Genomic DNA, 12,838 nt, shown 5'->3' with positions numbered 1-12,838 from the left:
TATCAGAGTGTCTCTCTCCCTGCCTCCCCATTCTTTTATTGCAGAGTCTCACATTAATGGACTTCTGATAATTGATTTTTCTCCACTGGAAAGACAGTAGTCTACTAATTAAAAGCATGAGGGAAACCTGAAAGGCTCATTAAGTCCAGTGTTATTTTTAACTGATTCAGTGACATGAAATACACTTCTTAGAAAATACTGATAATGAATAATATTTAGGCGATACAGATTCCAAGCGCTGAAGCAATTACCCAACTGTCATCATTTAATAAGTCCAGGTGTGAACAGATTCCAGGGGGGTGGAATAACTGATTTTCTCACTATGAGAATTAATTCCTGTTGATATGCTCTTGCACTCTCTGCAGCAGGTATAAAATAAGAATATTTTATATTTCTGTATTAAATAAAAAATAAAAGGAATAAAATATTGTATATAAATAAAATATAGTATACTGTATACTGTACGAGTCAAAAAGAGGGCTGTGAAATTATTTACAGACCGTTCATATCCCGGACATAAACTGTTTCAACTCCTTCCCTCAAAAATGACGCTATAGAACACTGCACACCAGAACTAGACACAAAAACAGTTTGACCCCGAAAGCCATCACTCTGCTAAACAAATAAATCCCTCAACACTGTTCAACTATTACAAAGTCTGCACTACTATTACTATTAATCTTCTCATCACTCCTGTTGAAAGGCTGCCAAAATGCCTTTCTTCTGAGGATTCGATTTTCCCGCTGGGAGAGCTCCGGTGCAAGGATATGGACAACTACTTGAAAGCTGGATCTTTTTATTTTTCAGGAAGGCAAGAGATAGCAAGAAGTCTGCATTCCTGGGCTAGCTACCTTTGTATGGTAAGTCCCTGACTTTTATACCTTTTTTCTCATTTTGTGTGTGTGTGCTTGTGTTTGTATTTCTTAATGTTTTAAATCCTGTCAGGGGTTGTCTTCATTTCTGCTGGAGGGTAAACTCCACGGGGTGCAGAAGGCAAACTTTGCGTGGTAGTTTGATTGGATTATCGGTTTCGTAATCTTTTTTAGCTTAATGGTTTCTTATATTTGTTTTGTGGCAATCTCCTGTCTGTCTCCTTTGCAATATATTTTGTGTCTTTTGTCTGTTTGTTTTGCTGATTTGGCATGTCTTGTGTTTGTAAGGGTTTTCTTTTCTTGTTTCCCTAGTTTTCTTAATTATTTGGGCTTTTGTCTAAGGGGCTTCTTTAATACCTTTTATTTGATTTCTTTTCCTATGGAAGTTTATTTTATGGTTGGCTTGATGTTCCCTTTGGGCTTTTCCTGCTTGGGTGACACCACTGTCCTCGTGAACTTCCCTTTCCACACTACTTATCACCCATCCCCTCCCACTTGTGATTGTAGGACTTGTTGCTTGTATCCTTACGATTTATATTGACTGTTTCCTAGTATGATTTGATTGCTGATTGTACCCTATGACTATCATTAAGTATTGTACGTTATGATTCTTGACGAATGTATATTTTCTTTTATGTATACTGAGAGTGTTTACACCAAGACAAATTCTTTGTGTGTCCAAACACACTTGGCCAATAAAGAATTCTAATCACAAAATCACGATCAGTTTCAGCTTATAGAATATTTTAAACTGGCACTTTTTGCATCTATTTATCATTAATACCATGAAATTAATACACAATCGACTTGAGGGCTTTTTTTTTTTTTTTGCTATATTGCAAACACGCCCGGCCATAACGAAGTTAAAAATCAAGGCCAAACTCTTCCAGGTCTCACTTCCATCCGCCGCTCCCGCCCTGAGATTTAAGTGCCCTGGTGTCCTCTGGGAGTCGTAGTCTTTTTTTTTAGCGGCTGTTTGCCGAGGGAGGAAGGAACAGAAAAGGAAACCTCATTTCCCATGATCCGCCTCCGTCCTTAATGGGCTGGGAATCTCTATCGGGAAGTCTTTTCGGGGAGCGTTAGTTGTAAATCAGAGAATCGAAGTGGGGGCACGCGTTTCTGTTCGATGATTCGCGCTGCGTTCCCAAGCAAAGGCAGGGAAAAGACGCGGGCCGTTCGCCTTGAGCTGAGCTTCTACTTCCTCTGCCTTTCGAGACTTGACGTTAGAAGAGCATGGATCTGTGGGCGCGGGTAGGCATGGTGGGCGCTCTGTCTTGTTACGCGCACCGCAGGAAGAGCGCCCTGGCCCAAGCTGCAAAGAGCAACGGAGAGAGCGGCAGCGACCGCGGCAAGCCAGAGCTGAGATTGGTGCAAGTTATCTTTCGGCACGGCGCTCGCACGCCCCTCCGGCCAATCCCGGGCGTGGAGCAGGTGAGTCGGTCAAGTAAGCGCCCCCCCCCCCCCCGCGCGCCCGACTGGACTATCACAGGCTGATACGGTCGCTAAAGAAACCGCTGGTGGGATCGAGCGCTTGTCCACCACATAGCGAGCCAAACCAGGGGTCTACAACCTTGGCAACTTTAAAGACTTTGGACTTCGACTCCCAGAGTTCTCTGGGAGTTGAGTTCTCTGGGAGTTGAAGTCCACAAGTCTTAACTGAGTCAAACCGTAGGTGACACCCAAAATTCGGAAGAAGTGCAATTAGGAAGCACGATTACCCAATCTCCTTTACAGGGTAGTTACTAAGTTTAGATAATTTAGCAATCACCATGTAAAGGAGATGAGCAATTTAGATTATTTAATAACCATCGGTAAAGGAGACTCTTAATTGTGTTTCCCTAATGCACTTATTGAGAACTTTGGGTGTCGATCGCGTCTTAACTTTATGTAGTGCACGCTTAGCCTGGGTGTTAGAGATCAGTGTAGTTGTTCAGTCACTAAGTCGTGACTGATTCTTTGTGACCCCATGAACCATAGTATGTCAGCACCCCCTCCATTGTCTCCCTGAGTTTTCTCAAATTCATGTTCATTGTATCGATGACACTAGCTGTGGGCTATCATATTTTACAAACCTTGATTGTGAAGAGGATGCCTGGTTTGGGTTGAAAACAGAGAGTAAGTGCTGCTTTCAAGAACATTGCTCTTTTTCAGTCTAGCTGCAACAGAGGTTGCCTTCTCTGGAAGTGACCCAACCATAATCATGACTGCAATACAATTAAGACAGAGGAGCTGTTTCACTCCTGGCAAAATCCATTTTACATGTTTGCACAGCTCAAGTTATGATCAAGCATGCAGTATTTTTTAGTATAGAAGATCAAGTTTACAGTGTGTTTGCATTTCACAGATCAAGTTAGGAAAAATAATATCTTCCAAAGGAAGCTTTGCAGTTTAATAAAATATTTTTAAGAGAATTCCAATTCCTATAGAATTGGGAACATTTTTTTCAAACTTGCTGAGGTAATGACTTTTGCTCCCAGGGAATCTGATAGAAAAAAATGGCATCCTGATTCACAATGACAGTTGTGTCATTTGGGATATCCAAATGACAGTTAAACATGTTACAGTATTCATAGATTCAAAAATGAGCATTGTACACTGTCTATTTCATAGGGCATGAAGCATTGATGGTGCATAAACAAGAGGATTTTCCTGGAAAAGCACTTGCTTTACATTGAATGCTAATGACTGGCACATTTGTATTCTTGTTTTTGGCTGCAACATAATGGTCTGAAGGAGCCTTTCCCACCAGCAGCTTTTAATATGTTGAAGACAGCCAAACTGGAAGTATCTAAAGGACAATGGATAGACTAAATATTTCACATTCTCTACTGTATTATATATTCAGTGTTAATGTCCATAAATACATTGTTTTCCATTGATAAATTTTGCTTAGATGTAGAAATTTTTCCAATCTAGTTAGTTCTAATTCCTATTATCACATCATTGATAATTGAACTGAGGTTAAGGCATACCTTGAGTAATAACTGAAGAAATATATAAGTGGCTTAGAACTTATGATTTTTTTAAATCAAAACTTTGTCCTGTTTCTGAAATAGGTAGACTGGGATCCTACTCTTCTGGAAATCCCTGCTCAAACAAAGTTTCCCTACATAGTAACTAATCTCACTGGTGGACCAAGACCATTTTCTCCTTATGAAGAAGATTACAAAAAAACAGTGCTGAAGGTATTTTGTTTCCAAAGCATTGTATTTTCCTGCCTGCCGGTAAGTAGCTTTAAGTGGAAAAAAAAAATCTCTTTCTAGGGAGGTGTAATTGCGGGACAATTGACAAAAGTTGGCATGCAGCAAATGTTCACCCTGGGGGAACGGCTAAGGAAACGTTATATTGAGGAGACCAATTTCCTGTCATCATCCTACAAATCTTCTGAGGTCTTGTAAGTTAGTATTTAGTATATTTTATGTAGTATGTCCTAATATTGAGGAAAATGCAAAACTTGGTTTTCCCCAAAATATCCCTCAGAGGTGGGCTAGTCTAAAAAAAATGACTAGTTCAGTCACCCAATGAACTTCCATTGTTGAGGATGGAACAGAACCTGTATCTCTGTCCCTCATAATTCATCATCTTAACCTTTATACCATATTTGATTTCAAGAGCCTTGTAATAGTCATCCATAACATTTGTAGGAGCATGTTGGAAGCAATGGCCATCTCTGTTTCATTTCATTGGCTACCTTATATCTTTCAGAGTCCGTTCCACTAATATTGTTCGGAATCTGGAATCCGCACGATGTTTGTTAGCTGGGCTGTTCCATCAACAAAAAGGTTAGCAGTGGAAGCTTTTTACTACTATGTTTTCTGTTCTGCTTCATATCATTTCTGCCATCATGGATTCCTACCTGTTTTATCTAAGTGGATAACCCCATAAATAACTAGTTAAAATTCTACCATAAAATGAGATGTAAAAAATACCTAAATCCATTATCCAAAACCTCACTAAAAAGACAGCCCAATAAATTCCAGATTCTGTGCGGAACAGATGAAAGTTCTGGGATCCAAGATGGAGGATTTATAGGTTACCAAGAAGTAAATGTTCTTTTGGCTTAACGCTTGTAAGATGTTAGTCATGAAATTATAGAGAAAGGTAGTAGCCCCTGAGCTTAGATTTAATTTGGTATCACCAGTATTTATAATAGTTAAAGGTTTTGATTTAAGACATCAAAGCATATGTGATGTAAATGAATTTATAAAAAAATCTTACTATGAGCTGATAAGTGCAAGAGTTGAATCTCTCTCTGGTAAATATCTGACAATATATGTTAATACGGGATTTTATTTGGCATTTAGTACAATGGGTCCTTTTAGTTTGCAGCCATGACATATCATTAACTTAAAAAGTAATGTAGCTAGGAATTGAGGCATTTAGACTTCAAAGATAGGAACAGTTCTTTACTGGGGTTGTTTAAATAGTAGTAAAATGGATAGGATACTACAAATACTTAAAAATCAAAATGTAGTTCAGGTGATTTTATATTTCAGAATGCAAGAAATCTTAGTATGAATCCTTTACATATTTGATATTACAATTTGTGAAAGAGCAATTTTTCTTAATTACGCAGGAGCTGTTACCATTGTCACAGATAATGCAGAGTCTGAAATCCTTTATCCCAATCCAGGGAATTGCCAACAACTTAAACGTATGCATAGGTGAGTTGCTAGTATATTTTTGGTTGATGTCATTGAATATTTAATATGTATAGAATACACTGTGGTGTGCCAAAAAGCAGTTTATAATTGCCTTGTATAAAGCAGCCAATTAGGTTTCTAATTTGGATTTCTGAACAGAATAATTGTAATGTATGCAGGAGGGCTCCAGGTTGATAACAATGATGTAAGACAGCTTCATTATCAAAACAGCATGCATTCTCCTAAATTCATTGGTTATGCTTTTGGGAATAATAGTTAAATTTGGCTTGTTGTGTACAGTTGATGTTCAGAGAATGTGGCCATGCTCCAAGTTTATGTATGGAGCAAGTTCTACCTTGCCTTTTTTCACTATAATTATAGGATAAGTGTAGGTAGCTATGAAAGCTTTCAGCAAATGGTTGTAATAATTATTGTGAGAGTCTCAGACTTCTGTAGTAAGAACAACTGCAAAATGCTCATGCAAAATAGAAAAAGGCTCATTAGCTGTTCAGATCATGCTGTATTTCACGACCTATTACTAAATCTCCCAGGAAGCAATTATAAACAGCCTCGCGCATAATCCATATGCAGTTTAGAAAATGAGTAAAATTCTTTTATAGGGTTCCCTGGAGTTGAAATGAAAAAAAAAAGAGTAAAAATATGGTATCTAACAGTGGATACTCAATGATATGCTGTGCTGATATTTAAAGAAAGGTATTTAGTTCTTGGATCCTTCAGTGGTAGCTACTAGGTTCCATGTGTCATGAAATCTATTTTTCCATATACATAGAATCCAAATTAAATGAAAACTAGGATACAACTCTATTTTCAGGAATGCCTCTAGCCCGTGTACTTAATCCAGGGAATTTCTTGGGGAGAAAAAAAATAATATAGAAGGCTGCTGCTCAATGTTAAATTTTAAAGTATGCCTAGTCATTCACACAAAAGCAAAAGTGAGATGGAATGCTAATGAGTGTCATGCACAGTTGTAAAAAGTTTCACTCATATATCACCTAATAAAATAGTTGTATTCTTATGGACATAGATGGCCCTTTTTATGAGTGCTATAATCTACATTCAAAATCTATGCTTAAGAAAAGTGAGGATAAATGAAGCTGTTGTACTAAAAAGGAAAGAATTATAATGTAAGTTTCATTTCTGCCATTCTTGATAATATCCATATAGCGATTGTAGCCTATATTCAAGTAGCAGCTACCCTCCTGACTACCTGCATCCCCTCTTTCACCTGACAGCTGGCACTTAACATCTGGGACTTGCCACTTTCCTACTGACTTTGGTTGTCGCAAGTCAATATGAAATTGCACAGAGGTGCTCGATGACCCACAGTCTTCACTTAACAACAGCAATAAGGACTGCAGGGATTGCCATCACTGTGTGAGGATGTCAGGCAATGTCACACTTTAGAATTTACATCATTTTGCGATGGAAATTCCAGTCCCAATTGCCTTTGTAATTCAAGGACTACCTGTAGTTGTATGGATAGATCTTGAAGATTCTGGTATTTTCTTTAAATGTTGCAAACATGAAAGAATATAAGTAGAAATTCATCTGTGTAAATGAGCTCTTGCTTTTTGAAATTGATTTTGAATTTAGTATCTTCTATAACTGTTTTGAAAATGATGCAGAAAGAGTAGTTCAGAACTTGACTTAAAGTAGTTGCATCTTACTGCAAAAAGAAAAAGAATAAGCCTAAATAGGTTTATACTTAGATTCTGCAACATGCAGAATGATGCCTTCAGCCTCTGAATTTCACATTGCTGTACTCTTTATTTTTGAGAGATGCAAGCATAAAAACATAAAAAATACATCTATTGTTGATTTTTCTGATCTACAAAGCAAAAATTAAGAAGCACCTGAAGCATTTTGTTTTCCTTGACAGTGATGGATGGGCTCGTGTGAATTTGCTTGAAGACCTCTTAGAAGATCTGAAAAACATTAAAGAAAAGTTGGGCATTAGTAACGAGCAAAAAATAGACTTCATTCTTCTCCTTGACAACATTTTTGCAGAACAGGTAAACTTCCTGTTTTCTTCAACTATTAATGATGAAATACAATGATGAAATACACAAAATACATTCTTTTGCAAGTCTGAACTTAATCTGTTTATTCTCTAACCAGCTGTACCTTGCCTAAATGCTTGATTGCATCTGTAGTTCTTTCTCTCTTCATCCCGTGTATTTTCATTATTTTTGCATAAAACTTTATTATTATCTCTTTTATTCATTAAACATGAAACTCAGGCAACTGAACATTTAAAAATGTATCGTAAATACCAGTGACTGGTGCTAATGGTTGATACGGGTTGTTATTATTAAATGTACCTCTTTGTAAATGCTGAATTTCTCATTTATCTGCTTCAATTCCCATAATCTTTGGTCTGAATATTTACAGGAATTAAACATAGATGGCAACCCAGCAGCAAGGGGAACATTTGGACCAGCTTTTTCCTAGTATAATACAGGACCAAACAATGTGTATTCAGTTCGTATTTGTAATTAATATGAATTAGATCTTTGTGTAAGATTAAAATAACCCTCTTACAATTCAAATTCTATTTCTCTGTGTTTAAGGCTTACTTTTTATGTTGATTTCTTGACAAAATCTTTGAATGATAGATTTGGAGGTCAGCTGATCTATATTAAAGTCGGAATGTAGGAAATGACTCAGACTTTTGTAACATTTCCATAAATTGGAAATAATACCAGAACACGCATTGCACATTTTATTATGCAGCAAAGATAAGTTGTTTTTCAAGGAATCTTGGCATGCTATGAATGGCATTTATCACTGGAAAGTCAGAGTTCCTTGCAACATATCCTACACAAATTTCTAGACTTTTCAAGTTTTGTTCCTGTCTAGCATTTTTCTATTTTTGAATACTACGGATTTAATTTATATCTGGATTCCTGACAATAATTCATTTTGCTATCGCTTAAAATTTATGTCAAAATTACGATTATCAATCTCCAGATATCAAGTAAAAATACAGGTGTATGTCCATGCTAGTGATCTAAGCTTAGATGTCATTCTTAGACCTGTATTTTACTTAATTTACACACTGTTATCTTTTCAGGCACATAACCTACCAAGTCACCCTGTTTTGAAGAATTCTATGCAACTAATTGAGCAGAGAGCTGTCGACTCATTCTTTTATATTACAAAAAGCAATTCAAGGTGAGCACAGAATGGCTGTGTGGCAGCATCTGTTTGATACTAATAACTTTAAATGAAGAAGTACTTTAGAAATGTTTTAGGATCTCTTACCTGTTAAATCAGTTATGTAGAACTTATAAAGAGGCTATATATTCAAGAGTTATTTTGAAATATTTTTCTTTCCCATAGGAAGATTCTTCAGATGTCTGTTGGTCCTCTCCTGAATGTCATAGAGGACAACATTAAGAAAGCAATAGAGCCTCCCTCTTCTGATATTAAGACCAGGTATGTACTTATTAGTAGATATTAGTCTCCCTGTCTTCACTTGCAACAGAACACATAATTGAGAAGTATTCAAAGATTACTGTTCCTCTGGGCATATCTTGCTTATAAAAATCTGTACATGTGGACCCTATATGCAATTGATAAAGACCGGACCAGACATAGTATAAAGATATGGGTTTACATGTCATATGTGTTATCTGTACCTAAATTCTGCACTGGGAAATACTAGTCTTAGTCTAAAGCATCTTGAATAGGCAAGACATTTGTATATTTTATTTATATTGAATAGTTCTGTAATCATAATCCACTCCAGCAATTCAGAAAAATATAAAAAAAAACTGAATGATGAGACTGTGATGACTAATTACCACTAATGGGTTAGGGGAAGTAAAAGAGAAAGTTGGGATTGCTTAGTAGGATGGAGAAGGGACAATCATTAGACAATTGCTATTATTTAGGTCCTACATGTTCAATACTATTTTTGCCTGCCTGCACAGCTATCCTCTTAAAAACCTATTTTTGGACAGTTGACTGCAAGGCTTATTTAAGGGGAAATTTTTCACCCTTCTTACTGTATGTTTGGAAGAAGAAAAGGATCATAGGTTTCCTAACATAGCCACACAGTTCCCATGGATTTGGTCTTTTTTGCTTGTTTCTTTGTTTGTTCTGGTTTTGTTACTGGAAATTTTATGCTAGAATGAACATTCATGTGTAATAGACAAATTCCTTGTGTGTCCAATCACACTTGGCCAATAAAGAACTCTATTCCATTCTACTCTACTCTACTCTACTCTACTCTACTCTACTCTACTCTAATAGAGGCTTTCTGTATTTCATAGATGTAAAGAAAATGGTTAAACATTGGAAAACGCTAATGATTAACTTTAGGTTAAAAGAAACTTTTGTTAGATAAGGAATGCAAGCAAGATTTAGTGAGAACCACAACAATTTTAATATTTTGGTTTTGTCTTTACATGCTTTAAATCACTTGAATTATTTTTAATATAGATTATATGATTGCCTTTCACAATAGTTACCATGACACACTTGAATATTTCTGCTCTTCATTTAATCCAGCCACTTCTGCTTGTGTGAAATCATGTTATTTATAGAGCGTCTATCTTGTTCAAATGGAACTACCTCACTAAATTGCTTTGAGAATGAAATCCTTGCAAAAGGATACTGTATTTTGTTTTAAAATTAGTTCACTGTTCATCAAAACTAATCCTAAATGGAATGAATGCAATAATAAAATAGTTACTTATACATTGAATGTGTTGACTTAGGGAGTACGTTATGCTCATTTTGCATTCAGGAAGCTCATCCTCTATGCTGTTCATGATGTCACTCTCTTCCCATTGCTGGTGGCGATGGGGGTCTTCGATTCAAAGTGGCCTCCATATGCAGCAGATGTTACCCTGGAACTCTATCAGCATTCCAAGGATTGGTTTATACGACTGATCTATAATGGAGAGGTACAAATTCTGGGCCACTATTACTACTACTACCTGGGTCCCCTTAGCAAGTGTCAAGGTTGTGCGTTTCATATGAATATTTAAACAATGTAACAGATCACATCACTTTCTAAAAATGGCATATTGGATCTTTGCCATCCTGGTTTATTCTAATCTCTGCCTTGTCAAAAATTGAAGCAATCAGTACTGTTCCTATACTACAATGCTTTTGAAGAAATAATCAAGAATGATGTGCCTTATAAATGAGGTCCATAACTATAGGTATCAATGTGTCAATCTCCCCTAGATGCCATCTGGGCTCTGTGTCTCATTAGATTTTTCTTCATTGCTCAGGGCAACTGTTTTTAAGAATGGGCAAGCTTCTTTTTCTCCCATAGCAACACACCATGAAACACATTCAAAATTTGAAATGAGCCCATTTTTCAAAAAATTGGGGAGTTGTGCTCAAAAATATATCCAATGGCAATTCAAGGAACCAATTGTCATCTTTAGACTGTATATGGCATGGGACCAGTTTACTCTCGAACCCGCTTTTCCCTAAGCACTTGCCTCATTTAAATGTTGCCATATAGTGGGACCTAGGAAGCAAGTGTCTTCCATGCCTGTGCTTTCCTCCTGGTACAGCCTTCCTCCAGAGTTGCAGAGAGCCACCTTCCTCCTCACCTTCTGGTTAAGATTTTTACTTCAGGAGGGGACAAGAGCCGAATATTTGTGATTCTGCCATGTGATTCTGTGATTCTGCAATGAGATTGTTATAGGGCTTGGTTGTTTTGAGTTGTTTTTCAATTAGTCTTTTGTTATTTGTTAGCTGTCCAGGGTTACTTTATGTAAGGATGGCTATTCAAATCTTTTTTAAAAAATAACTTTATCAATTCTTTTACTATAGGAGCTGATTCCCAGAGGATGTAAAGATGGCTTGTGTCCACTAGAAGACTTTTTAAATGCTCTTTCAGTATATAGCACAGAGCCGCTGGTGTATAAAATGATTTGTTCCCAAACAGAAGAGGCAGTTTTATAACACAATTGATCAAGAAAGCACATGGTACTCTAAATATTGTAAAAAATAATGTATTAATTACTGTTATAATTTAGTAGCTGAAACAGCAAGAAAAAACTTGTTATAATGGTGAAAATGAATCATTGTTTTAATTTTGGAAATGAGCATTAGTAGAATGTAAATTATTTTAGAACGGGTATACATTACTACCTGCAGATAATATTAATGTCAAAGAGCAATTAGCATATAATTCTTCATAATATATTCCTTCAGTAATATATTTTGTTCCCATTTATACTTAAAGAACATGGCTTGCTTTTTAAAGTTTTAATCTCTTACTAAACATTTTGAGATGAATATAGTCATCTTTATATACTGTACATTTTTTTAAAGTTAAGGTATAATCACAGAACTAATTTTTCCTACATATTTTAATATTAATTTAAATGACGAGACTGCTTAAAACTATAGTTCTTAGAAACTACTTGCATTATGGATAATAAAGTGTCTTTATTTTAACAGTCATGTCGTCCTTATTACATCAGTCAATAAAGCAGCTAAACTTGAAAAATAATTTCTCATTTGAAGCCTGGAAATGGGAAAGCGCTTATTAGATACTGTATCCTAAGGAAAATTAGCTGTATCATCGAGCCAGATAATATGTATGTGTATACTTACTATTTTTAAGAATGCAGACAATATTAATTGCTGAAGTAGTGAAATCAATGTACATATCATGTGATTTTTAACTTTAATAGTATCTGTGTATACTAATAGTATTTACTATAGTAATATCTGATTGTGCAAATCAGATAGTTTATGTTATGAGTTATAGTAAAAGTAGGCTATCTAAATTCACTATCTATACATATTCTTGAGCTATCATTTTTCTAGCTGGCCAAACATTTAATTCTAGGCCTGCTCCACAGATGAATGGGGAAAGAATTCACATCTGACCTGCAGATCTGCATGGATCAGCTAAGGTGGTGGAATAGTAAATAATATTTTTGTGTTAAACTTAAGGGTGTAGATCGGTCATACCCACTACTTTCATGCAATTCATTATATCTTTAGCTTTGGTCAAGTTAGCCTATGGCAGAAAATATTGTTCCAGTCCTGGCTATATGTATCAAAGTGATGTGAGTTAGGCAAAAAACACATGACACAGGGTGACTTAATAGATTCCTCTGCAAGGAAATAAAAAATCATCACTGTGAACATTTAACCTGACATCTGTCAGCAAGGCAGTAGTAATAAATCTAGATGATTTATTAATAGCTACTCCAAATGCATGAAATATATATTTTTGGAGAAAACAGATCATTTATTAATATCCTGCCTGTATCATTTTTCTAAATTGGGCATTGGTCTTACCTGACACTTCTAGTCGAG

The 12,838-nt window shown here is 36.0% G+C and overlaps 1 protein-coding gene across 1 annotated transcript; it reads left to right on the top strand.

The window, feature by feature from the left end:
• Nucleotides 1-1,839: 1,839 nt before the first annotated feature.
• On the top strand, nt 1,840-11,965 carry ACP6 (acid phosphatase 6, lysophosphatidic). Its single transcript, XM_026700684.2, has 10 exons — nt 1,840-2,303; nt 3,929-4,057; nt 4,136-4,266; nt 4,578-4,654; nt 5,449-5,536; nt 7,416-7,548; nt 8,610-8,710; nt 8,879-8,974; nt 10,290-10,449; nt 11,336-11,965. Exons 1-10 carry the CDS (start codon nt 2,106-2,108, stop codon nt 11,465-11,467), a joined length of 1,245 nt encoding a protein of 414 aa, XP_026556469.1. The 5' UTR covers nt 1,840-2,105; the 3' UTR covers nt 11,468-11,965.
• Nucleotides 11,966-12,838: the final 873 nt, after the last annotated feature.

This window comes from Pseudonaja textilis, chromosome 7 (assembly GCF_049901715.1).
Source record: "Pseudonaja textilis isolate UNSWEBS1 chromosome 7, rPseTex1.2, whole genome shotgun sequence".
Taxonomy (NCBI): Eukaryota; Metazoa; Chordata; class Lepidosauria; order Squamata; family Elapidae; genus Pseudonaja; species Pseudonaja textilis.
Note: the sequence above shows the minus strand (reverse complement) of the source record. Positions and strands in the feature narration are given on the sequence as shown.

Coding starts and splice junctions, on each gene's coding strand:
- ACP6 (XM_026700684.2), top strand. CDS start 2,106: ATGGATCTGTGGGCGCGGGTAGGCATGGTGGGCGCTCTGTCTTGTTAC. Junction 2,304..3,928: donor CAATCCCGGGCGTGGAGCAG/GTGAGTCGGTCA, acceptor TTTCTGAAATAG/GTAGACTGGGATCCTACTCT. Junction 4,267..4,577: donor TACAAATCTTCTGAGGTCTT/GTAAGTTAGTAT, acceptor TATATCTTTCAG/AGTCCGTTCCACTAATATTG.